The 26,094-nt window shown below is 40.0% G+C and overlaps 2 protein-coding genes across 6 annotated transcripts in view; both read left to right on the top strand.

The window, feature by feature from the left end:
- The window catches only part of vamp3 (vesicle-associated membrane protein 3 (cellubrevin)), a 14,327-nt gene extending 6,556 nt beyond the window's left edge, over positions 1-7,771 (top strand). Inside the window, exons 2-5 of the mRNA XM_005924663.3 lie at positions 3,427-3,505; positions 4,784-4,942; positions 5,208-5,259; positions 5,742-7,771. Coding sequence (XP_005924725.1) covers positions 3,427-3,505; positions 4,784-4,942; positions 5,208-5,259; positions 5,742-5,761 — 310 coding nt within the window. The 3' untranslated portion in view covers positions 5,762-7,771. The remainder of the gene's footprint in view (positions 1-3,426; positions 3,506-4,783; positions 4,943-5,207; positions 5,260-5,741) is intronic.
- Positions 7,772-8,813: 1,042 nt separating this feature from the next.
- On the top strand, positions 8,814-26,014 carry per3 (period circadian clock 3). Of its 5 annotated transcripts, XR_001336386.2 has the most exons (23): positions 8,814-8,997; positions 13,789-14,216; positions 14,635-14,801; positions 14,908-15,026; positions 15,310-15,508; positions 15,680-15,731; positions 16,471-16,619; positions 16,795-16,873; positions 16,961-17,067; positions 18,647-18,803; positions 18,977-19,085; positions 19,389-19,517; positions 19,644-19,752; positions 19,847-19,958; positions 20,067-20,206; positions 20,326-20,490; positions 20,655-20,906; positions 21,022-21,884; positions 21,992-22,178; positions 22,429-22,615; positions 22,893-22,953; positions 24,105-24,255; positions 24,339-26,014. XR_001336386.2 is itself a non-coding variant. In XM_014334343.2 (22 exons), the coding sequence occupies exons 2-22, from the start codon at positions 13,930-13,932 to the stop codon at positions 24,459-24,461; spliced, it is 3,840 nt and encodes a 1,279-aa protein (XP_014189829.1). In that variant the 5' UTR covers positions 8,815-8,997; positions 13,789-13,929; the 3' UTR covers positions 24,462-26,014. The 5 variants fall into 5 exon arrangements, 4 of the variants coding, with proteins under 4 accessions (XP_014189829.1, XP_014189828.1, XP_042078022.1 ...); XM_014334343.2 differs by lacking the exon at positions 22,893-22,953 and having other exon boundaries at positions 8,815-8,997; positions 20,329-20,490; XM_014334342.2 differs by lacking the exon at positions 22,893-22,953 and having other exon boundaries at positions 8,816-8,997.
- Positions 26,015-26,094: the final 80 nt, after the last annotated feature.

The raw sequence follows: 26,094 nt of genomic DNA, 5'->3' as shown, positions 1-26,094 counted from the left end.
AACTTGCACAATCGGTGGCTGACTAAATACTTTTTTGCCCCACTGTATCATGTTTAACCTGAGTAGCGAAAGACTGCAGTGGGTTTGAAAATGGAGTCCGGTATTCTCACCGGAACTAGTGAGCCTTGCCCCCGGCTAGCTATCGAGCTGGTGGGTAACAGACGTCTCCGAAAACGTCGGAGCGCTTTTGAAAATATGTGGTGTCTTGATAAACTGAACAGATATTTGAAGTTTACACAGCTACGTTCTCGCCTGAAAATATGTTAAACGTTTATTTTGTGACCAGAAAGGATAATAAGAGTAACATTAAAACGAACTAGCTGCCCCCATTGTTGGAAACTGAGCAGGGCCACGCTATGAATTCTGGGATAGGTTGGACCACAAAGTATACACCCAACCCATCCTTCATATCTGGGGAAATGAAGGCCGCATTTGTTGAATGCATTTGTCGGAGTCTTAGAATTTGGACAGTCTTTGTCGTGTCTCTGTAACCTAATCGGCCTACAAATTCGGGCACAAGAGGATGCGGTTCCTGAATTTGGACACAGCTACGATACTGGACACTGCTTCTTCTTCGAGGTTTAAAGGCAGCTGGCATCCTTGTACATGCAGTGCTGCCATCTTCTGTTTCAGTCCGTTATTACACTCTTAAATCCTACTACTTATTCCTGCATCTTTTGGGATCTTACAAAGCTTCAAACGACGCGTCAACTATTAAATTAGTTGTCAACAATTTTAATAGTCGACTAATCGTGGCAGCCCCACTTGTAGCCTCATTTATCTTAAATTGGTTTCACTGAAATGGAAAGGAAAATCATAATGCACAAAAGATCCTAGGCTGCATCTGGTTAATTTTTTAGGTACACCTTCAAAAGCCACTTTCATCACTTGTTCCCAATTTGGGACCAGCGAAGTGGTGACATGTGAGTGTCAGCTTTTTGGCCCTGCACCTATATTTATTTCTGTGGTTGTAGATTAGGCACATGCACAGCATTAGTAGAAAAGAGGTGTGTGTGTAGACATGGTATCAGACCTACATAGTTCAATTAAAGAGTCTTCACGTGAACTCTGGTGCAATGGCAAAGGTTGCTATCTTTGCACAAGTAATGCCTAAACACAAATGTGAAACTACATAAACCTACACATAGACACACCAATGCACATTGCTAAACTAATTAATGAATAAAAATCGATTATTGTTATTTACAGCTTTTCCAAAAAAGTCAAAGATAGAAACTCATAGACTTGAATACATAAAAATAATGAGTTTGGTTAAAAGTATTGACCAAATTCTTTTTCTTTTTTTAACCTAACACATATTTGGTAATCCACTCTTTATCCACTTGCTCTTCACGAATACAAAGACCAAACAAAACAAAAGAGAAAAAGCGTTTACTGCATTTGTTTATTAAACCTACCTTCATTGTATCCTAGTTAGACATCAATTTGTTTTTAACCGAGCCACACATTCCCCAAGGGATCCAGCATTTTTATTTATTTTTTTTTCCAGTTGCATAAATTAGATGCTCTTTTTAAAAATAAATTAATTAATTAATAAAAAAAAAAAATTGCAATCCCAGCTCTTGCCATGGCCCTCATTGAGAAAAATGTGTTTTCATTTAAAGGAAAGTGGGCTGTATGTATATGGCAACCATCAATTTAAAATTATTATGAAACAGTCATATGCACAATGGTACAAACACAATTGGTTCCGGTGAATATTACATGAATCTGAGGCTAATTTTATGTGTGTACTTGTGGTAAGTTCCAGCCTTTTTACATATTAGAGAATGAAGCCCACCACTGATGCTGTAGTGTAGTTTTGATACTAGCAGCAGCTGCAGGAAATGTATATCTGCAGTTTGTTTGTAATAGTTTGCTTGTTTTTTGTTTATTTGTATCAAATTCATGCAATCAAAATTCAAAATAGTTTCTTTTTAAATATACGTGAATTAGACGTGGCTGTAAAGTTGTTATCTTGGGGGCATAGAGGAGAAGCACTTAATCCACCCATTTCACATAGACTTCCTTTTGGAATAACTTGCATCATTGATTGTTTTTCTTCAGGAAACTAAGTACCTTTGGCTTCCAGACAGATGCTGTTTCTGTTGAGTTAACTGTGGCTTGTTCCTGTGTTTTGTTTTGGGGATTGTTTGTTTTTTAAATATAAACACATGCAGTTTTAGCAAGCTCTTGCCATCAACTATATTTTAGCAAACATGGGTGTGCCTGCTTATTAGGGCCAGACAGATGTTTAAGATATTTAAGACTGATATTGATATTTGTTGATTTAAAAAAACAAATATCAATACCAACATGCCCTTGCGTTGACAAATCCTGTAACATTAACACTTATAACATATTTTGAGGGTGTTTCTCCCATCTATTCTTTACTTTCATTTTTAAAGACTGCTACAGTGCATTGGCAAATCAGTAATATCAGGCAGCAGACTGCTTATATCTGCCTAAACTGTTTTACATTTAAACTAATATTGTAATTTGGCCTGAGTCAGAATTTATGTAATTAATGGCCACACTTGACTTAGACTGAATCATAATAATCTTTGTATAGCCCTGGTGTAAATAACAACCCAACTTTCAAGTTAGTTTCAATGTTACGAAAAGTCATTGCAAAGCAATGCTCTTTCAGGTCAGGGGGTGGCAGTAAATAACCACTGTTAAAAAGCTATTGGGACAATGAATGCATATCACATTTAGGAATCTAAATAAATAATTATTTAAATTAAATCAATGGGAACCAGAAGGAAAAAACTTTTTGCTTTGTCTCCGGTTTATATTTTTGTTATTGTTTTTAACAGTTTCTTAGAGTTAAAAAAAAAAATGCATCAGATAATAATAAATGTGATGCTTGCTATTTTAGCAGGATTGTGTGGGACATCTTATTTGAATAGCTTTTCATGCTATCTGATGTCAGCTTTTTAACTGTTAAGAATATACTTAAACCATTATTTTGGGCAAGCATTTACTTAAGCCACATCACTGTCAAGTCTATTGTTGTATGAAAAATAATCTCCTGCCACTTATTGTCTATCCTCAGTTGATACAATGGAGCATGAGTTGAGGAACATCAGTGAGGTGTTTTTAATTAATTTTATTAATTTTTTTTTTTTTTGTGCGTGCATGGCTGGCTGTTGTGTACAGTCAGAGACACTGAATTGTTCTGTTTTAGCTCACTATGAACTGTTACTCCTGTTGACCTTTAGCTATCCCACATATTGGGTGCTATATCAAGCAATTTCCTCTGAGAGGACTGTTTTTCTTTTTTCTTGTACCTAAAACTGACTGGTTTCCTTTAAGGTTTTAGTGGGAGATTGTGATGTTATGTAACAGATGTTTCTAAGATATTTCACAGGGGGCTAAGATTTACACTGCTTTTTTTTGGGGTTTTTTTGTAAATTTCTTCAGGTCAGCAGTTGGTCCAGAAGGTTCTGCCGCAGCGGCCGGCAATAAGCGCTTGCAGCAGACGCAGGCCCAGGTGGATGAGGTATGAAATATGTGAAAACTGGCTTCTATTTAATTTCAGAATTTAATTTGAGGCCAACAGTTCTATTCTCTTATGGCTTATTGATAAGGATCCCCAAAATATGTTCAAATCTTAATTCATGAGTGCTTTAGTGTTACAAATGCACCAGATCGTTTCCTCTCAAGCTAAGAAATTTGAAACCACCTCTCCAAAGATGCCTGCCCTTAATGCTACTTCATCTCCAACTTCAGGTTCATTTCTCAGTTATATGGTTATATGGTTAATTAAATGCTTATGTACCAGTCCAGCTGTACACAAATAAAGGAGAAGATACAAGTAGAGAAAGATTCAATCAACAATTTGTATTTATTTTTAAATAATTGCATAGTAGCACAGCCGTAATCCAGGAGTGAATAGTTAAATAATGAAAAGATAGTGGGTGGAGTCACAGTGTCAAATAATAAAAAATCTTTTCAAGCATTAAAAATCCTTAAATAACCTCATCTTGTTCACTTTGCGTCATTTTTCTCACCTAGCCTATGGCCTTGAACTCCACCCCTGTCTGTCTTCACTTGCTTTGTGTCACTCCCTCTTTTCCTTGATGTTGGTCTCACACAGAACCTTGCATAACTCTTGGCAGCAGTGTTACAATTCACCATAATGTGGAATAATTTGCTCTCTAATACTCCAAAAGACTGCCAAAGGACATTCAGTGAAAGGCAGTCCTCATCCAGTTTTGAGAAATAGCATTCAGAACCATGTCAGTGAGGCCACTAAGAAAATAGGCTGCCAAGTCTCACTCTTAATTCCCTTTACATCTTGCTCTCTCTCGCTCTCTCGGTTGTAGCCCCTCTTGGGATAAGCCACTCCCTCATAGATCTTTAACCTCAGCACGTCACAGAAAGTGTCCAATTGGCTGCCAAACGCTTACATAATCACTGTCTCCATGGTTATGTAAGGCATGCACGGGCCTACACCCTCCCCTCCAACCTGCAGCTCTGTCTGAGAGGAGGGGCAGTAGTTGGGTTTGTGGATCAGTGGAACATATGGGTTACGTGTAATCTGTGTTTATGCACATGCATGTGTGTCTGACTAAAAGTGGAGTCTGTAGGAGTTATTTTACCCTGTTGATTTATTTATTTGGCATTTTTCTTCTTTCTCTTATGATTCTTTCCTATGCCCTCCAGAGAAAAACAAATTAGGGCAGATTTATTTACAGTGAGGGCTCAAGATTGCCTAACACCCATGTACATCAAGAAACAGATTGCAAAAAATGAATATTATGTTTGTTTTGAGTAGGTGGTGGACATTATGCGTGTTAATGTGGACAAAGTGCTGGAGCGTGATCAGAAGCTGTCTGAACTGGATGACCGAGCCGATGCACTCCAGGCTGGAGCCTCCCAGTTTGAGACCAGTGCAGCTAAGCTGAAAAGGAAGTACTGGTGGAAGAACTGCAAGGTGCTTAAACAAAGTTTGGTTCAAAAGTCACACACTTTCCACCACTTTAAATAACAATTACTCTAACTGATATGATGCACTCTATTTTTAAAGTCTTCAAAGACTGAGGTTTACTAAATTAATTGTTTTTATTTAACTACACAACTTACAGTATATATTTGCATGACTTATGGTGAAGACTTCCTGTTTTTATTCAACAAAATGAGGAGGTATTACAGATATAGTTCTTGTGTAATAACGTAGAAATTATCTTTAATTGTTTCAGATGTGGGCGATCCTGATAGCTGTCATTGTGTTCATCATCGTCATCATTATTAGTGAGTATTAAGGACGTGCTCATCAACAGTGTTGTTACAGTTTGTGTTACTTCAAACATAAAACCAAGCATTAAGAACTGTCTACAGTGTTGTAGTTTCGCAAACTGTGTTAGGTGTACTGCTACATTGGTGCTCTTTTAAGAGGCAAACACACATCAACTGTTCAAGATCATGTGATGTGTCATTTGATGACTTATCTGATAAGAGTTATAAAGTTTACGGACTTTGCCCCCAAACATTCAAAAAGCTTTATTTACTTAAAGTTTTACATCTACTATCCATACTATTCCCCCATCATTATTCATGCTAGTTCATGTTATGGATGCAGTAAGCCAAGAAGAAGTACACCCAATTACATAATGCAGCCTCTGTCTTTTGCCTTTATGGAATTCCCCCCCACAGTTCCTTTAGTGTCATATCTCTCTTTTATAATGTCTTATATAAAACATTTGGTTTAAACAAACTTGTTAATTCATTCACAGTCTGGAATTACTCTAAGTAAGCAACAGGAGGAGGAGGGGTAGAAGACACGATAAAGAAGAGAAGTGGAGCTATGTGACTCGTGTCTCAGAGTAGCTCCACATTTTCCACCTCTACAGGGGTCTTCATTCTTTGTTCTGGATTGCCCTGTGTGTGCGTGTGTGATTGCTTATGTGCCTTAGTCACAGTTTTAACCTATAACATTACAAAATTCCAGACATTACTAGGATATATACATACCAAAGAAAACAAACATATGTACAGAAATGTGTTTATAACTTGACTAAAGCCCAGTTATAAATATGAGTCTAAACAGACTTTGGCAGAACACACACACACACACACATACTCAAACCTTAAGACTAGAATTGAAGAACATTGTAAACTCTCCTCAACTTGTATTTTTATATTTTATTAACAATTGTTTGATTCCGTGTGCCAGGCTAAAGAAGTGCCTTTAAGGATTAGCTGTTCAGTGGTATAGTTTAGATTGTAACAGTAATCCTGCGTATGGTGGAAGAGATGCCCCTTCCCAGATTTAAAATATTTCTGCTCTTGATAGTGTAACACCAGTATTTTTTTCCTCTCTCATGCTTTTTCTTACTTAATTGGTCAGCTTTACAAATATTAGTGAAATCTAATAACCATGTGCAGAAATAAAATGAGTAAAGTGCTGATCAGGTCCAATGTTTAAGGAGTTAATGTTAGATCTGAATGAAGAGGAAAGTCATTCTGACAACACAAAGCTTACTGGTAATGGGTAACGTACTGTTGAACCACCTCACTGTGTCCATTCCTGTTCATGTCATTTTCAGGCAGTAATTGGGATGCAGTTAAAGTTTGCATGAGCTTGTGTTTAGATTAAGTGCTGGTCATGTTTACTATAAGTAGCATCCACATTGCCTGACAGATTTGCCATAAAATGTAAAAGGAAAAAAAAATACACAGAAGTGCCATCATGAGGTATCAAGAGATTAATTATCTCAATTAGTTGCTCTTAAGTGTGGCAGAAAAATGGCCTTTATGTAATAATAATGATCAACAATTAAGAGGAAAGAAAATCTGAGGTTTAGCTTTAGACTTTGATAGATGTCTCCAATGGAGAACAGCCAAAAATGCAGCCATACCTTCTGAACACATGTACCAGCCAGCCAGAGAACAAGTAGTGCCTTGTGAGCTCCCTGTCCAGCAGATACTGTGCAGCTAGCCTGTGCTATCAGTTGAATTTAACCTTTAATAAAGACCTTTGGATCAACGCCAGTGTGAAGAAACATTCTTGTTGATGCACAATGCTTCTAACACAAAACAATTAAAAATTCTAACATGCCATATTTGTCATACAGTTATTTGCATTCTGTTAAATGTAGAGTTGATCATAGTTAGGCTATAGTATGGGTTTTTGGGGGTTTTTTTGTTTTGTTTTTTTTGGGGTTTTTTGAGATGTTTAGGTCAGTACTGCTGAGCATCATGGGTGATATAGAGTGGAAATATTTTGTTGGTCCATGGCATTGTGATACATGTGACACTAACACTGGATTTGGGATTGCTTTGTATATTATTTTCACTCTGTTTGGTATTTAAAGCTCCTGTTTTAGGCTACAGTTTCAGGATTTTTTTTTTTCTTGACTTCTAGCAATCATTAGCTTCCCCCCCCCCCCCCCTTTCATACTTCTTGCTTGTTTCTGATAGAGAAATAAACACTAACACAAATATGTACTCACCCGCACCCTTTTCTCTTTCTGTTAAGCATGCAGATTTAATCAGACTGCAGCCACAACTAAAATTTGTAGGCATGGAAATGCTTTTATGGGCCAGCTTTTTATTAACCATACATGGAATTGTCAACCTCATCCCTTTTTTTTTTTTTTTTTTCCCCCCCCCCCCCCCCCCACACACACACACACACACACAGAATTTAAGGTCTTATAACTTCCAAGCCTTGCTTCACTTTTGGGAATTTACGTGGAAATATGTGCAATTCTGCTCTGTGGGCCCTAAATTTATTTTTGCTTGAATAAAACTGATGTTAAATTAAAGTGTCCTCTGATTTTTCTCATCTGTGACGTAACAAACGCCAGCTATTCCTTTTTCCAAAAGGAGCCATGATGGCAAAATCATTTTTATTGGAGTCATTTAAAGATAAATTCCTTCAGTGTGACATACAATGGTGTACAGTCCAGCAGTTTTTACACAAGTACTGTTGAGGTTTTTTTGTTGTTTTTTTTGTTGTTGTTGTTGTTGTTGTTGTTGTTGTTTTCCCCCCATGTTTCCTTCCTCTTTTTTTCCATCTCAGTTCCACTCACTTGAAGGTCTTTAGGATAACCCCATCAGTTCTAACGATTATATATTTTATTATTATTTTATTTTGGTTTTACAGAATTGGGAAATTTTCAGTTCAGGTTTAATTTAAATGCAGATTTAACTGAAAAAGTCAAATTGCAATAAAGATGTGGTAAAATAATATATAACAGCTGCTCAAGTGTTGTGCTTTCAAGCAAATGTCATTGTGTCATAAAGATAATCAACATGACAACTGAGAATAATTAGATTGCATATTATTGTTGCAAATTTTTAAAATATAATGTAAAATAATATTATTTAAAATTAATGAATAAGGATATACAAGTATGTGGCATTCTTTGCCTTCCTTTTCATTTGCTTAATGACAAAATCTATTAAAATTACTGATAGCTCCCATTTTCTTGTAATTTTTATTTTTTATTTTTTTTACTTAAGAGACTTTACTAAGATGATGTTCAATAACTGACAACAATTTAACCAAACAAAAAGAAGTCAAATGTCCAAACTCCCTGCTACGTGCACTGCAGCAGCTGGACCATGCAACGACTCTGTTCATTCATTTAGCGGTAGGGGCGGGGACGCAGCGGGCTGGTAGTGTCAGTGCTCGCACAGTGTGCTTCAGGCTTGTTGTTTCTCGGTTATGTAACATGGGAATCCACGTGAATCGCCAGCAAGCCACCCAACAGGCATGCCGCAGCAGACACGCCTACATCTGGTTTGCTATCCAATCAAATAATAAATGTAAAACCCACCTGCCCAATCATCGCTTAATGGGCGTGGTTATGCTATGCCGGGCTCACGTTGCACAAATGTGTCCACCGCTCTGGGATGGATGACGACGTAGCTACGTGACTGAGATATAACTGAAACAAAATACTTTCTGATGCGGTCCGGTGATCAATTAAGGAGACTCGTAACTTTTTAATCTTGAGCCAAGACACGCGTGGAGCGGGAAAGGTAAATATTCCACCAAAAGACGAAAAATTGGGGGCGTAATTGGTGAGTTAGCTTTCTCGATAAACTAGCTAACCACCTGACGCACGGCTTCAGCTAGAGACAACAGTGGATGTAAACATGTGAAATTGAATCATTGCCTTTTTTGTGTGCTATGAAGTCGTTGCGAATGTGTATTATTGTGGTTTGGGCTTTTTGCTTCTCCAAGGAGTGAATGCTGACTTGACTTTAAGCAGTGGTGTAAGCAGTGTGTGTTGCTCATGTTAGCTGTATAACGTCTGCCGTAAGTCAGGGGGCTGGAGCTCACGGGTTGCGCTGTGTTGGCTGGCAAGTTGGTAACAAACTAAAGCTTTTGTTGCTCAGATTTGCATACGGTGCGTTACTTAAAAAGCAACCTATTATACTTGCTAATACAGTAGCTAACAGGCTATCAGTTTATTGCGTTATTGCGACCTTCGTATCCAGTTACTGTAGGGGGCGCTGTTTTCACCAAGCAACCCGAACTCTCACGGCGGTTAAAAGGTCTTAACACTAAACTACATTAAGTTTTAGCTTTGTCCAGATGTGCTTACACAGCAGGCATGATGAGGCATGGGTGCATATGATTATTGAGATTGGCATGATTACATGAGTGGGAGTTAATTGCCCTCACTAAATGCTGTGTTTGTATTTTACTGTCTGAACCTTTCTGATACTTCCATAGACAGTGCAGGTTTTATACACACTGCGGATATTGCCCCTGATAAATACCCAGTATATTACAGCAACCCAGCTAAACCTGGCACACAAAAAACCCAAACAAACTGAAAATAAACTAATGGGAATTAATTGAAAAAGAACTAAATAAAAATAAAATAGAAATTTTAAAAATGTATATGAGAGGTCTTGATAGATAAAGCGCTATGTAATAACTCTGGGTAGGGGACTTCACTGAAACTAGAAGCTGCCCAGTGGCAAGTCAGGTGTGGTGCTATAGCTTCCACCTGAGTGGAGTTGCTGTCACTCCTTCAAAGCATTGTGAGGTGGCCTCTGGACTTACTTGGGTCACTGGGTTCATATGGTGAGGGGGAGTAAGTTGTAGGCTTCTGCTGAACGTTAACAATAAATTTTTTAAAAAAGCCTGTAAAACAGGTAATAATGTTGACTTTCAGTTTTGCTTGTGCAATGGCTTATCTTAGCTTTTTAGGTGACTTCTGGAAGCAGTCTGTGATGGTGTTGAGCTGTGTTGCAGTGTGCATGCAGGTTCAAGTACAGAGCAACAGCCTAGGTCAAGTGTGTTGTTGTGCTGCATAAGTGAGAAAGGACCACAGCATCCTATGTATGCAACAACAATCACGCGTTGTGTTGTGCACGTCAGTACATGTATAATATCTCAATAGCATAATGTTTTATGCATTCTGAATTGAGCAAATCAGTTATGTAACCCTCCTATGAAGACCTGATGAACGATGCAGGGTATTTTCACTCCCTCCTGCTTTTGCTTCTCAGTTTCTGTCCCTCTGTCTTTATTCTCAGTGTCTGGTCTCAGTGCCATATGGATGTGGTGGCAGCTGGAGTTTGTTTAATTATACCAATACCATAGAGAAAAAAACTCGCCCAAGATGGCTGGAAGACAAGCGATTTCCTCTGATGACTCTGATGAAAATATTGGATAAAACAGCCTATAGAATCACAGGGTTTGATTTTTTTTAAAAACCTGCATTTGCAGGGATTGCAAAAAATGTAAATGCATAATTAGTAACAGCTATTATGTAACCCAGTATCACATTATTATATCTGGCAGAGCCTTACCTGGTCTTGGCAGTATTGATGGATGAGATGTGCATAAATCGCAGATGCTGGGAGAGAGTCAGAAAGCAGTGAGTCAGTTTTATGGCCAGACAGCTGAGTAGTATTAAATAACATGGCAGATTGTGTTTGTTCACATTTGCACAGAACAATTTTTACTTGTTTATGTTTGGCAATAACATGCTCGTACTTTCAAAAGAAGACAAGTGTTTGCTTCCAATTTTAAAGCCTTTGGCACATCACCCATGCCCCAAGTTTAAAGTGGACATGTGAATATATTTCTAGCTCTATATTTTTTATTCTAGGACTGTAGGCTTGTAGTAGCTTTCTAAAATTTGTAATTCACCATAATCCTCAGGCCCTCAGTTTATTCTCCTTGACTCATGCTGTTTTACCTCTCATTGGAGGAAACCCTCCCTTTAAAGCAACTTGCTTATGATTGGATGGTCCTACAAGCAGAGGAATTGAATGTGAGGTGGATGGAGATTCCAACTGGGGATGATTCTCTGCATATGCTGTTAATATCTTTGGAAATGTATTTTGCCACTTATTTGAGAAAAAGTTCACTGGTAAGATTCCCAACTTTCATGATTGCCAACTGTGAATTTTGCCATGCTGAAGATTATCTGTTTCCAGGTCGCATTGGCCTTTAAGGTGTCATGCATGATCTGCTTAATTAGGTAGGTTGACTTAATGATGACCTACAGAAGTGTTAAAGTTTTTCCAAAAAGTCACACTTTAACAAGAAGTGCTGTTGAAAAATGTAAGAGAAAAGATCTGTCACTGCACAACACTTTATTAAAAAATATGTTTTCACTGGCTAAATCTGAAATGAAATACTAACACAAGGACGTGTTTGTGGGCGTAATGCAAGAACAGGATCCTCAGTGTCATTGGTGGTCAGAGACCAAGCCAGCTGAGATCTGCAACAATAACGCTTTAGTTTCGCTGTTTAAACATGAATGTTTTCAATTTGTAAGGTGTAAAATACAGTTTTAGAGTTGGCTCCTCATAAATGACATTAAGTTTACTACAGTTTACTTAAACTAAGCTACAAACTGAAACTAGATGTGGAAAAAAAACATGTACCAAAAAGAAAATAACAACAAGACTTTTGAAAATAAAAAACTAAGTGAACTTGGAATATTAGATATATATATATTAAATATATATATATATATATCATATTTATAATATTTATAATATATATATTATTATATATATATATATATATATATTATATGGCGTTTTTAGTTAGGTAAAAATGTTATCACGTCTTGCCTGATGAGACATCGATGGATGTGTTTTGAGAGTCTACACGACTGAGAGTAGACCAAAAATATTTATCACGATATACATTTGAAAATTTGCGATAACGATATAACTGACGATATAATTGACACTAGACAAAATACTTTACAACTCCTCAACTTTATTAGTGCAAAAAAAAAAACCATCAATGTATTTTCACTTAAACAAGCAGCTTTTTTAAGTGCATTAAGGTTATATAAAAAATTAATAGTGCAAATGCAAATTCCTTGCTGACAGTTTAACCAAAAGGCATTTCCAGTGGAAATTGGCTGACATATCCTCAGCATAACCATATCCACAAAACTTAAAAAGAGGTTATACACACACAGTACGGTAATATTATCTTGAAGCACAGTACGTATCACTCCGCGAGGCGCCTGCCTACGATAGCCGTAATGCTCCGACAATCCATCAAGCGATGCGGGTTCGTAGCTTAGCAAAGTCGTACTGAAACATTTGACAGATATTCGAGCACCATGTACCACATAAAATCAATTAGAGGTCAGTAAACATAACCAGAATTCATACATAAGGCACACGGGATTATAAGGGGCACTGTCGATTTTCAGAAAAATCAAAGGATTGATTTTAAGTGTGCCGTGTTCTCCAAAAAACACGGTAATAACGATGGCCCGCTAGCATGCGCTACCAAAAATAGTGCTTTGTTGTGTATCTGACGGATGAAAGCCTAACCAGTTCCACACCACTGAAGCTCCAGCATTTTTACAAACCAATTCTGGTTCATCTGTTTCAGTTAACAATCCACTTTCGCTCTTCTCATTCTGCGTCACCGCCATGTGCGTATGTAAACAAAGGCACTGCGCATGCGCGTTTTACCCATATTCTATCACGATATTTCATTTTCTTATCATTGCTCAACAGTACACCGGTATTACCGTGAACGGTATGATATAGCCCAGTCCTAACTGAGAGACAGCTGCTTTCATAGAGTTCAGTGTTTCTGTTGTACTACCTGTTAGGGCTGTTCGATATAACGATATATATCGGATGACAATATAAAAACGTCTATCATTTCATTTTACGCTATTGTTTGTTTCGTGGTGTCGCAAAATAAACTGTTTACGGCAATATTTGTTTCATTGTTTTGATGGTCACTGTAGTGGGTATATTAATTTCGTAAAGTTCTCTCTTTCTCTTATATAACTGCACTACGGACGGACAAGAGCCTGTTTTTATGCGTTGTGGTTAGCAACAATGACGGTAACAGCATCGCGTGTCCGCTTGTTTATGTTCCACATAAACCTTTCACAATAAAGCTCAAGATCCTGTTGAGACTTTTCAAAATAAACTGAATCACGTGAAAGAGCAGATTATTTACTGATGAGAAGCAAAAAAGAGTATAGTTTCATGCATCGCTTAAAACACTCGACTCCAGCTACATGACGCGCAGCTGGAAACACTTCCCGCAAGATGAGCTGCCCGAGATTCACAGAATTTACAGAAAATGTTACATTTTTGTGATTTATATCGTTATCGGGACGATGGAATTCTTATATCGGGATATGAGATTTTGGTCATATCGCACAGCCCTACTACCTGTACTGATTTTCCTAAATCTTGCCTCTGGCATAACATAAAACTTGATTAGTCCCACACGTGGGAAATTTGTTCCATATACCTTCTATGCAATAATAACTAAACTCAGGCTTTTTGTTTATTTTCTTCTGTTTGCAGTGGAAAAAACAGACCACTTCATCCAACATTCAGCACTGACTGAATGAAAGTCAATTCATTGTTACCACATGGAACCCATTCCCTTTGGTTGAACATATGAAGACCCTTACCGACTATTGTAACTGGAAAGAAAAATAATTGATGTGTGACCAAAGTGTGGTGATGCCAGGAGGTGACAGCGGACTACATGGCGAGGAGCCTGCATTGCTGTCAGCCACAGCGAACGGTGGAGAGGTGGAGCAGGAGTTGTCCGGGAAGCAGAACGGCAGGGAAACGTCCAAGCACCTCGGGGGTGAAGAAAGTGGAGTTTCAGGTGAAGAGGTGGGTCAGGAAGATGAAGAAATGGCGAGTGGTTCACACGACCTGTGTTCATCAACCAATCACAGCCCTGGGAGCGCTTCGGGATCCACCTCAGTTTCAGCTAAGAGGTATTTAACTCCATGTGCTCTCACCATTTAGCCTTTTTTGGGGACTTTCTATGGTGCCTTTCTGACCCTAATTTCTGCAAAGATCCACAACACCACGTGAGAGCTTTTTATCTATTACTATTGCTACACTGTTAGCATGTGGCTCTGACAAGTGGAGTACAGCACACTGTGACAACAGCCAGGGTTTTAACTTTCTTGCAGCATTGCAAGAATTTTGGCATAGAAGAAAACAAGCCAGAGTTTCCCAAAATAAACTGGAAAGATGCTTTTTACCAGCTGATCCTGAAGTTCTGCGTCTGTGCTATGATCTATTCATGGTATAATGGTGACAAAAATGCTAACTATGTCAGACAGAGTGAATCTTAACTACTTAAGTAACTGTGAGAAATACTTATCTTTTTATGCTGTTTCTGTGCATATGTAGCAGCGAGCATGCAGAGGCTGGCAAAGGGCAGGACCACAGAGAGGTGATGAATGCAGTGGCTGAGATGAAAAAGAGGCTTCCATCAGACAAACGCAGCCGCAGCAAAGCCAGCACTGTGGAGGCCTTACATTACGCGCTCAACTGTGTCAAACAAGTGCAAGGTAACCTGACTAAATACAGAAGCGTCCATGTAGAATCTTAAGAAAACACTATTTATTTTTCTCCAAATACTGATACTGTTTTTGTGCCTTGGTTTGTCACCTGTAGCTAATAGTGAATACTATAAATTGCTCATGCAAAATGGGCAGGACGAGCGGAGAAATGCCACTGTTTGCACCCTGGAAGAGCTGGAGAGAGTCACCTCAGAACACACCCTTAAAAATACGGTATGCACATCAAACTTAGATGCACAGGTCACAGGTTCTGATGTTATTGTCCCTTTTTTAATGCATCACTGAAGACCCACTAAGCATTTGTTTAGAGCTGTTCTGAAATCCTGTTTTGAGGCAGTCTTAAAGATGCAAATACACATGCATATGTACATTTATTTTGCCTCACTCCTGAGCGGGTGTGTGAGTGTATGTGTGTTTATTGCTTTTGTGTGTGTCTGTGACTTTGCTTGCTTGTGCATGTTCTTCTGGGTGCGTACATCTCTTTACCTGTTTGTAGGATTCCTTCGTGGTGGTTTTCTCCCTGGCCAGCGGCCGCGTCCTCTACGCGTCTGAGCAGGCTCCCAGCATCCTGTGCTGCAAGAGGAAGTTTCTGGAGTCCGCCAAATTTGTGGAGCTGCTCTTCCACCAAGATGTCAACGTCTTCTATTCACACACTGCGCAACCCCATTTGCCACCTTGGAGCAACTCGCACACAGGTGCTGTATTTTATTTATTTATTTAGATTAAATAAATAAAATACGGCACAGGGACGGCACAGTTTTGTTTTTTAAGTTAGTTTGCACATGCTAGTGTCTCAGTGGGTATCTAACAGAAATAATGAAAGAGAATATGGCTAACTGACTTCTCTCGCTTCTTTTTCTCTGTAGCCGGCGTTTTGTTTGATTGTGCCCAGGTCAAGTCCTTCTTCTGCCGAATCAGGTCAGTACTTTTTTTTTTTTCTTTTCTACATATCCCTTAATTCCTTAAACAATTTTTTTTTTTAAATGCACATTTAATAAAATATATGAGCTAAATTCCATTAAACCCTACATCTGATGTTGCCCTTGTGTATCCAGACTATAAACTGCAGTAATTTCAGGGTTTTTAAATTATGATTGTTGTTTTTTTTATTATTAGAATTGTGTAACGTCTACAAGCTTATGCAACTGTTACAAAATTTCCTGCAGGGTGTAATGAAGTTTCGTTCTGATTGTCAACTCTTCCTCTATAAGGAATTCCATCAATACATGCTTTTTAATGAATGTGTCTGTAGAAACTGTGCTCGGTCCATGGTGTAGTGGTTAACACATTCATTTTATGTGCAAAAGATTCCTAGTCTGAGACCAGGAGGAGACACACGCCTGGATAAATATGAGGGTTGCGTTAGGAGGGGCTTCTGGTGTAAAATGTGTGCCAAATCAAACATGATTATCCATCAGCTCTTGTGACTGAAAGTACCTCCATAGCCATAGAAAATATTCATTTCACACATTCTTACAAGAATTAAATTAGCTGTCATCAACTTGTACCAATAGATATCACTGAAATTTGAAGTAATTGTTTTCATTTTTCATTAGATCTTTATTTTAGGGTTTGAAACTGGTGCAGGTAACGTTTCCTGTTTTCATCTTTGATCACAATAAATTCGGATATGATTTTTGTGTCTTGTGTGTTTTAGGGGTGGGAAGGATCGTGAGGGTGAGATGCGTTACAACCCATTTCGGATAACACCCTACCAGCTGAAGGTGCAGGGATCTGGGAGCAGTGGGGAGGAGGAGGAGCCGTGCTGCCTGGCACTGGCTGAACGCATCATCTCTGGATATGAAGGTATGATACCGTGTTTGTCTTTTAACATGCAGCTTTGATGCTCTGATAGATCAATGCAATTTTATCTATAATAACCCCAAACACTTTCTGAGAAACTCTTCTGGTATTTCTGATGAACTTATAACCACTGTTTATTCATGTTTTGCACTGGTGTTTATATGATTTGTGTCTGCAGCACCTCGGATTCCCATGGACAAGCGCATCTTTACCACAACACACTCCCCTGGTTGTGTGTTTCTGGAAGTTGATGACAGGTCAATACACACAAATTTCCAGTCCCAAGCTTTGAAAATTAATGGCAGTGTATGAAAAGAGCTGATTTTTATGCTGACTGTTCACAGGGCCGTGCCTTTGCTTGGATACCTTCCTCAGGATCTGATAGGCACGTCGTTGCTGACTTGCATTCACCCAGAGGACCGCCCCCTCATGCTAGCCATGCACCGGAAAGGTGAGTTTGTGGGGAGGATGAGTGCAAAAGTTTAGTCTGCTGATAAGAAAACTCTGCATTTCAATGAGCTGACTCAAATTGTATATTTAAATAGATAGATATTCTCTTTTTCATTATACTGTACAAAATGCCAGACAAATAATAAAATAGCTAGTAGTAGTAGTAAATTAATCAACCAAAGCAAGGTGTTTATCCTAAGCATTTACACACGCTTTGAAATTATAAGATTTTACCTTTCATCACATAATAAAAATTAATTAATTAATTAGACAAAGATCAACCTGAGGTGATCAACAGCAAGTTAAACAATACACTATGTCATAATTAACAAAAATTAGGGAAAAATGCAAAAGCAGTGTTTGAAAAACTAAGTGCTCTTACTTCTTCCATAGTACTGTAGTTGAGAGAATAAGTAGAAACCAGGGTGCTGCTCTTGATCAAGTGATCATCAGCAAATGTGAGCGCCTCTATGAAAGCAGACATTTGGGCAGTTTGGTGGTCTGGAGTGTTAACATATCTGTTAACATGATGCAGAGGAGAAATGACATCAGCAGTGATCTTAAAGAAGGATTATTAGCCTTTTTCCAAGCAATTGGAATTCCATCATTCTGCAGTGTGAAATACTATTCACATTCAAGTGGAAAACATTCCAAACATTTGCCAGTCTTTCCAGGAGTGAACTTCCCAGACTCCACAGGCCTCAGTTAGCATTTTAAATGTTAAAGTTCATGACAGGACAATTAGAAAAAGACTGAACAAGTATGGCTTGTTTAGTTGGGTTGCCAGGAGAATGCTTCTTCCCTCTAAAAAGAACAACGTAGCACAGTTTAGGTTTGAAGAATAGAACAAACCACAGGACTCCATGGGACAGATGAGACCAAAAATTGAGGTGTTTGGCCATAATGCACAACGCCATGTTTGGATGGCATCAACAGATCATATCAGCACAAACGCCTCATACAAACTGTAAAGCACGGTAATGGGGCCGGGTGGGGGTGATCACTTAAGCTTGTGTTGCAGCCACAGGACCTGGACACTTCGGTATGCAGAGGAGTTAATGGACTGCAATGTATTCTACAGTCATTTGTGAGGGCACGTGTAAGCAGAATAACTACAACAGCCTGTCTGAAAAAGAAAAGAATCAGTGTGTTGCAATTGTCCAGACCTCAACCTGACTGAAATGCTTTCCCTTGGTTAAGAGTTATACATAAACAAATACCACAAACCTCAATGAAGTGAAGCAACACTGGAAAGAGGAGTGGGTCAGAATTCCTCCACAATGATTTGAGAGACTGATAAAGTTTCTGACATCATACAGAAAATTATTACTTCAAGTTATTGCTGCTAAAGGTGGCTCTAAAAGCTATTGAATTATGGGATTTATTTAGTTTTTAACACACTGCTTCAGCGTTTTGGCTTATTTTAGTACTAAATAAATAGTGAAACAGTTTAAATATCATAATATTTTTATTATTATGTCCTAATACAAATCTTTAGAATTGACAGTAATTTCTTTTTACCGTGACTGTATTTTTGTCATACATTTTATTTATTTATTTATTCTTCATGCCTTGCTTAGTCTTGAAGCATGCGGGCCAGCCTCCATTTGAACATTCTCCCGTGCGTCTGCACTGTCAGAATGGAGACTACATCACCTTGGACACCAGCTGGTCCAGCTTCATCAACCCATGGAGCCGGAAGGTGGCCTTCATCATTGGGCGCCACAAAGTCAGGACGTAAGTTCCATAAGCATAAAATCTAAACCCCAAGACGACAAAAATGTGTGATGAGGTGTAGAGTTTGGTGTCTGTTGTGTAATCCCCCTGGGTTTCTGTGAAAATGGTGTGCGATTACATGAATGACGCAGTAACAAAGATAACATCACTCTGTTTACTGCCTTTGCCTACAGGAGTCCTCTGAATGAGGATGTGTTTGCTGCTAAAGCAAAGGAGTTTGTTCCAGTAACTCACGAGGAAATAAAAGATCTTCAGGCAAAGATCTATAAGCTTTTCCTACAGGTGAATATGTCGTTGCTGAATAAATGAATTCCAGAAAGCACTCACTTTAAATCCTTTGTTGCTGTAATGCAACAAAGGTGCTGGTATCATGCTGGTATCAGCGTAATAACATATAAAAGCTGATCATGTTTCAGTCCTGTCAGAAAAAGGAAAAAATAAAAAATGATTCATACTAAATGGGTTGGAGTTGTAGTATGTGTGGTTTTTGCTTTTTGGTTGCTGTACACAGGCTGAAAAAAAGAAGCATTAATATCTGTTAAACAGCAGCATTAATCTGTTCTTCCTTGTGTCTCTTCTTTACAGCCCGTTCACAACAATGGCTCCAGTGGTTATGGTAGTTTAGGCAGCAACGGCTCTCACGAGCACTACATCAGCATTGCATCTTCAAGTGACAGCAATGGCAACGTATGGGAGGACTCACACCGGGAACCGGTAAGACATCACAGTGAGGTCATCATCCAGGAATTCACATGTCACCCAGTTGCCTAACTATCTATTGCCATGGTTACTCATGCACTCTTTTGGGGGGTGCTGTGTTCGTCTGTTTGTGTTTTCCAGATGACTTTACAGCAGATCTGTGCTGATGTAAACAGAGTGAAGAGTTGGGGCCAGCAGGCTTATCTGGATTCCAACCACAAAATTGCTTTCCTTGGAAAACGTGTCACAGGTATCGCAGTTTCACATCCACTGAGTACAAAACAGTTAAAATGTGTTTTTTAAAATTGGCAGATATTTTAAATGTTGGCTGTTTATTTTGCCAGCTCCTCTACCCTCTGCAGCCTCCAATGCTGAGGTCAGAGAGCACAAAGTGAGCAGGAAGCAAACACACATTCCCTCCTATCAGCAAATCAACTGTGTGGATAACATCATCAGGTGTGTGGCGATAAACATGACTTTTTTTTTCTGCAGCACTCAGTCCTTGTCATAATATTGACTCCTGCTTTCCCTGTTGGTTTGCGCACGTTTCTTGTGTGTAACCAGATATTTAGAGAGCTGTACAGGTCCAGCCCTCAAGCGGAAGAGTGAATCTCATTCCTTGGTTACCTCTTCTTCCTCATCCTCTACCTCAGAAGATGACAAGCCTGCAGGAGCCACTGACACAGCTCAGGAGAGTTCAGATGGTATAAACCCACACACAGCACATGGCTTAGCATTCTGTTACTTTTAGGGTGAAAGTCTGCAATGTTTCTGTCATATAAACTCGTTTTGCTCCTGGCATTTGTTTTTTCTCACTTTTCAGCAGTCGTGGTGGAGACTGAGGTGTCAGTGAGCCCTCCAACTCCAGCTGTAGTCGGGGCACCTCTTACAGACATCACCATGTCTACTAAAGCCATGAGTGTTGTCTCGGTCACCAGCCAGTGTTCATACAGCAGTACCATAGTGCACGTGCCACAGCCTGAGTCAGGTATATAAACATAGTCTTATATCATGAGTGAGACCTGCTCAGATGCTTCTTTTTTTTTTCTCTCTCTTAATGGTAAAATTTCAAAATTCTCTCAGGAGTTTTGCACACAGAGAAACATTTAGTGCTTTCTTTTGACACTGCCCCCCTTTATGTTTTTCTGTTAGAAGCCACAGCACTGGAGGATGCCCCGATGGGCAGTGAGCCTGCTGATCCTGCCCCAACCCCTGTCCGTCCAGCTCCAAGCCCTGCCGCAGAGGAAAGAAGGTTTGTTGGTCTCACCAAGGAGGTGCTGTCAGCTCACACCCAGAAGGAGGAGCAAGAATATGTGGATCGATTCCGCCATCGCATCCTTCAGAGCCCTTACAGCTCATATCTGCAGCTGGACAACAGCTCTTTGGCTCACTCCCACCACCCAGGTTTGTTGAATATTTCTTTAGCAACGCAGCTGATGTTTTGAAATCTGACAAAGTGTTGGTGCAAATTTTTGTGCAACTTTAATTAGATTCTATGATCTCTATACATTCACTGCAGGAGACTACCTGCGTCCACTGAGTGCCGGAGGTTGGAATCGTTCTCGAAAAGGGAAGCCAAGACACAAGCGTCCCAAACCCCAGGGTTCGTCAGACAGCTATGCCTCCCCTCCTGAACCCGCTCGCCGTGTCCCTGACTCCTCATGGCCCTCCTCAGAGTCCTCCCACCCCCAGGTGGGAGCACCCTACAGCCAAACATCTCCAGTCCAGGTGCCATTCTTTCCTGTAATGGGGAAGCCTGGCCCAGAGCAATCACCCAGGACACAACAGCTGCCTGGAGCAGCTCCTACGGGGCTCCAGCCTCCTGACCAGCTCAGCTACAACTTCAACATAATGCAACCTACTCAGAGCCTGCCAGGCATGCAGCAAATCCAAATGGAGACCATTCAGAATGTTCAGAATACCCAAAACTTTCACAACCTGCAACCCATAGCTCCAACACAGACCTTCAACCCTTCTTTCATGGCTCCAGTCATGGCTGTCATCCTGCCCAACTACCCCACTTTAACCCCAGGTTACCCATCCATTTATCCACAGTCAGCTCAGTCTATACTTCCCCAAATACCCATCACTATGACAGGGTATGCCCCTGTCAGTGCACCTTTCCCTCAGCCTCAGTTCCAGGCCCAGCCTGGTCCCCATTCTCAAACATCCCCAGGCCTTTTACTTTGCTCACCCAGAGCAAGTTCATCTGTCGGCGAAGAAGAGGAAGCGGCTGGGCCTACAGCTTTGTTCTCTAGTTCTCGCTCAAGTTCTCCACTGCAGCTCAATCTGCTGCAGGAAGAACTGCCCAAACCGAGTGAAGGGCAGAGCAGCACCGGGCACAACCACGCCGAGAGCCTCCATGAACAACATGCCAATGAGGTGAGTCAATCTACCACCTTTTATAACAGGTATGGGTTGAGTATAGGTCTGATAGTTTTCTCACTCTAAATTGCCGACTGATTTCTGACCATCTTTTTTATGATTAGCGTGATGTCGCAGGAGAGTCTGGCAACCATGATGCCCAGTCAACATCCAGCGAGCTCCTTGACTTACTGCTTCAGGAGGACGCCAGGTCAGGGACTGGCTCCAATGCCTCAGGGTCTGGATCAGGGGAGTCTGGAGGCTCACTGGGGTCTGGATCTGGCTCCAATGGAACCTCTACTTCACACACTGGTAAGAAAGGCAATATGCATGCATGCAATTCGTGCAAAAACTGCCTTTTTTGCACCATATTTGTAAAGCATAAGTCTAGTTGTTATAGTTTTGACTTTCAGTTTCCAATGTCCGTGTACACCAAGCTTCTAAATGTTGCTGCATGATGCAAACAAGTAAAAGAATGCCATGCAAATGCAAAACAGAGGAACAACATTTTCAGTTAAGAGTAGGATGGAAGGATGTGAATGAATTTTTCCCTGGGTTACAGGCAGCAGCAACAGCAGTAAATACTTTGCCAGCAACGATTCATCGGACACGTCACGCAAAGCTCGTAAGAGTCTGGAGACCCTGGCAGAGCACAAACACACCTTCGAGAATCAGTCGGAAAACTCCCTGTGGAGCATGATCCAGCACACGCCCGAGCGTGTCATGATGACATACCAGATCCACACCAGGTACACCAATACACTTAATTAATAATGGATAAAAGGGAAACGCATTCTTGAGAAAAGCTATTTTGGCATTACAGATTTGTGTGTGGAATTACTTTTGTGTCTTTCTTGTCATTTTCAGAGCGAACTCTGAACACCGCGCTCAGTTTTTTTTTTTGTTTTTTTTTTTTTAACAATTTTTAATGCAAGATGACTTTCTGATGAAAATGTAAATCCAGTTAAAGATTAACAGAAACATGTATTTGTTTAACCCATCACCCATCTCGTTTATAAACTGTAGATATTTCCAAGCTGTCCCTCCAATCGAGTCTGGCCAACAGAGAGAGAGTACATCTTTCAGCGTGGGTCCCGCCTACTTTTCAAACAAGTTTCTAAGCTTTAGGATTCACAAATCACATTTTAGAGCCACATTTGAAGTCAGTGTAATCCATTTGCGATCGAGCTCTCAAGTTTGATTTACAATTGCAAATGCGTTCTGTTTTATAGTAACAGAGGCACAAAAGTAACTAATGCAAGCATGAACAGAAATAATGTCAGCCTGTTCAGTGTATATCAGCATTGCTTTTTCCCCCCCCCCCGTGACACTTTCACAGTGGCCTTTGAAACCTGGTGCTTTGTACTAAAAATCATTTATCTTCAATATAAAGTGAGGATTATACTCACTAGTTGACTGAGTAAGCGCAGTAAGGTTAAAGGTGAGGCTTTTATGAGGCTCATAAAGTCAAAACATGTGCAAGTGTTGTTTCTTTTGTTCTTTTTAGCAGTCATTTTCATGATTCTCAAACACTGTCATCTTATCTAAATGTCTCACCTTGTTTAATGTGGCAAGGTATTTAGTCTTTTTGTCTGATGGCTTCGCTTATTCAAAGCCAAATGGTACAGCAAAAGGGCTACCTGCTGATTTGATTATGTAATAATATTATCTAATCGGGGAGTACAATAAACACCAAAGCCGTCTTCACAGTACTGTGCTTATTTATATTTATACCAGTTAGATGGACTTCTTATGCCTTATACATGTTTTCTTTTTTATTTAACTTTTTTACAAAAGCACAAACAAGAAGACAAGCAATGGGTGAAAAGATATAAACCAAAAGCATACCACAGAGCAGCATGAATCAGCCTCAGAGACTATGAACCGCCTTTTCTACACTGAATCCCTTCAGTTTAGCAGGAATTGGTATCTCTTTAATCCACCTTTAAAAGCAGAAAGATCATGTTGGTTTCCATTCTGATAAACTTAGGTCACTTCTTTGCATTCCCTCAAAGCCCATTTTGATTGGACAGGAGTGGCCAAATTATGTCCAGGTTACATTTCAGGTGTGTCGAGGTGCCATACTGTTTAGAAACCCAAACAAATATGCCCCTCACAGGTGTGAGAATCACCCCTGTGCAATACCACTTTTGTCACACATGGGGGAGACAGTTCATCTTCATGCCCTTTACCTTTTCTTCATCATCCTTTATCATCTCATGCTTTCTCTCCCCGCAGGGACCAGAACAAGGTTTTGGCGGAGGACAGGGAGAAGCTTCGAGTGCTTCAGCCCCTCCAGCCCTGGTTCAGCCAAGAGCAGAGAGTGGAGCTGGCTGAAGTCCATCCATGGATCAAACAGCATGCCATCCCACAGGAAATAGACACACCGGTATCTCCACGAATCACTCACTGTGAACATTTTTGTTTTCGTTTCCTGTGACCGTGTGTTTAATGCGTTGCTGTCTCTCTCAGGGTTGTGTGAGCTGCAGCTCAGGTGCAGGCATGTCCCACCCCACTCACCCGGCTGCACCTGACAGTTCCTCACCTCTGGAGAGCCCTCAGCACGACCCGATTGGACTCGTGGTTGACACTTGAGAACTCTGACCAGAAATCACCCGTCATCAGGTTTACAGTGTGCCAGCCCTGTCAGGAACCTCAACAACTCTCACCATGCATCTCTTTTGACCAGTCTGAAGGAGTGGATCCCTGTGCTTTAGTGTAAAATCTAATATGTTTAATAAAGGTAGCAGAGGCTGGACCAGGCCCTAAGGAACAGAGGAGGCGAGAGATGGGCATTTTCTTTCACTCTGCTTAATGTGGCTGTTCTTATTGGACCATGAATATTACATTTTTCCTTTTATGTGTTAATAGAGCCCCAAATGAGGGGGGTTTAGGCTGTATTTAAGACTGTTCAGATCTATGAACCATATATGGAAAGTGCCCTGGGATAAACATGAGCACTGTGTGTACATCTGGTCTGTAGAACAGGAGTGACTGGTTGGGAAGATGAAGATGGTGCTGGCCCAGAGTATCAGAACATACGTCAAACTCTTCTCCAGTAACACTGAGTCCAGGATGTACAGTATGTGTACTACATCAGCTCCTTCGGTGACATAATTAAGACATTGTGATTTTTGTTTTTTTTTTTTAAATTAATTCACCCCCCACCGAGGGACACTAAGATAAAAACACATTTGCTGCTTTTCTGTTTTAGGACACCTAGATTTGAATATGGTGTTGTTACTGGAATTTACACTCTTGTTCCGTAGGCTTGTTTCCTTCAAAGCGTTCTCATCCCAGGGTATCATATACTGTCGTTCTGGCAATGCGGACATAAACACAAGGTGTTCTTTGTGTAACTTGTACAGAGTAATAATATCTGCTTTAGAAGGCTGTGGTTTGTGTCCTATTTGAAAGCTTTGGAAACCAAAAGGTTCTTGGTCAAGTTTAGGTAAAGATTGTGCTTTTGGGTTCTCAGGGTTAGCCCTACATTGCCATCAAGCAATCAAGCACGTATGATGTCCTGGGAATAAGAATGGGCCGTTTTCCGCATTTTGATCATTTCAAATTGAACTTGGTGCTAGAAGACACATCTAGCCCGTTACTCAAAACTTCCTGTAGCAAGTCCTTTCTCCACCGACCTACCCTGCCCGGTCATCGCCCTGTAATACCTGTAGCTTACCTCTTAATTGTAAACAAACACAGTGTGGCCCCAAATTTCCGCTCATCTTGTGTTTACTAAGTAAATGAATTTCCTTCTATACCCTGCAGCTGTCTGCCTGATTGGATGCATGTTTGTATGAAAGGGAGACCGGGAAGAACTAACTAGCCTCTTGTAGTTCTGTGAATGTTTCGTTTCTTCTTCCTGTACTGAATTTAAATCACAGGTGAGCTTGTGGATGTGTAAAAGTGTGCGTGCTGGCCGACTGCGAGCTGCTTCTTTCAATACACTTGTCCAACAGTGCAAGACAGAACGTGGTTTTCTACCGTTTTTAGATTGAAAGTATATAACAGTATCATGTATTTTATAGGAAATGTACACAAAATGAACTTCACAAAGTGTATAAAAAGCCATTTGTCTTGAATTCAGGGACTGTTTGTGACACAAAGGAATGAATAAATGAGATAAAACCTAAATTGCAGTTCGACATGAGTGTCAGTCAAGTTTTTACGTAACATTAAACTCATGCTCCTGGATTTTATTTTATTTTTTGACTAAAGAAGACCT

The sequence above is a fragment of the Haplochromis burtoni genome, unplaced genomic scaffold, assembly GCF_018398535.1.
Source record: "Haplochromis burtoni strain Fernald_Lab_line unplaced genomic scaffold, NCSU_Asbu1 Contig_79, whole genome shotgun sequence".
In the NCBI taxonomy this organism is placed as follows: domain Eukaryota; kingdom Metazoa; phylum Chordata; class Actinopteri; order Cichliformes; family Cichlidae; genus Haplochromis; species Haplochromis burtoni.
Note: the sequence above shows the minus strand (reverse complement) of the source record. Positions and strands in the feature narration are given on the sequence as shown.

Coding starts and splice junctions, on each gene's coding strand:
- per3 (XM_014334342.2), top strand. CDS start 13,930: ATGTGTGACCAAAGTGTGGTGATGCCAGGAGGTGACAGCGGACTACAT. Junction 20,491..20,654: donor CGTGCCACAGCCTGAGTCAG/GTATATAAACAT, acceptor TTTTTCTGTTAG/AAGCCACAGCACTGGAGGAT. Junction 22,616..24,104: donor ACATACCAGATCCACACCAG/GTACACCAATAC, acceptor CTCTCCCCGCAG/GGACCAGAACAAGGTTTTGG.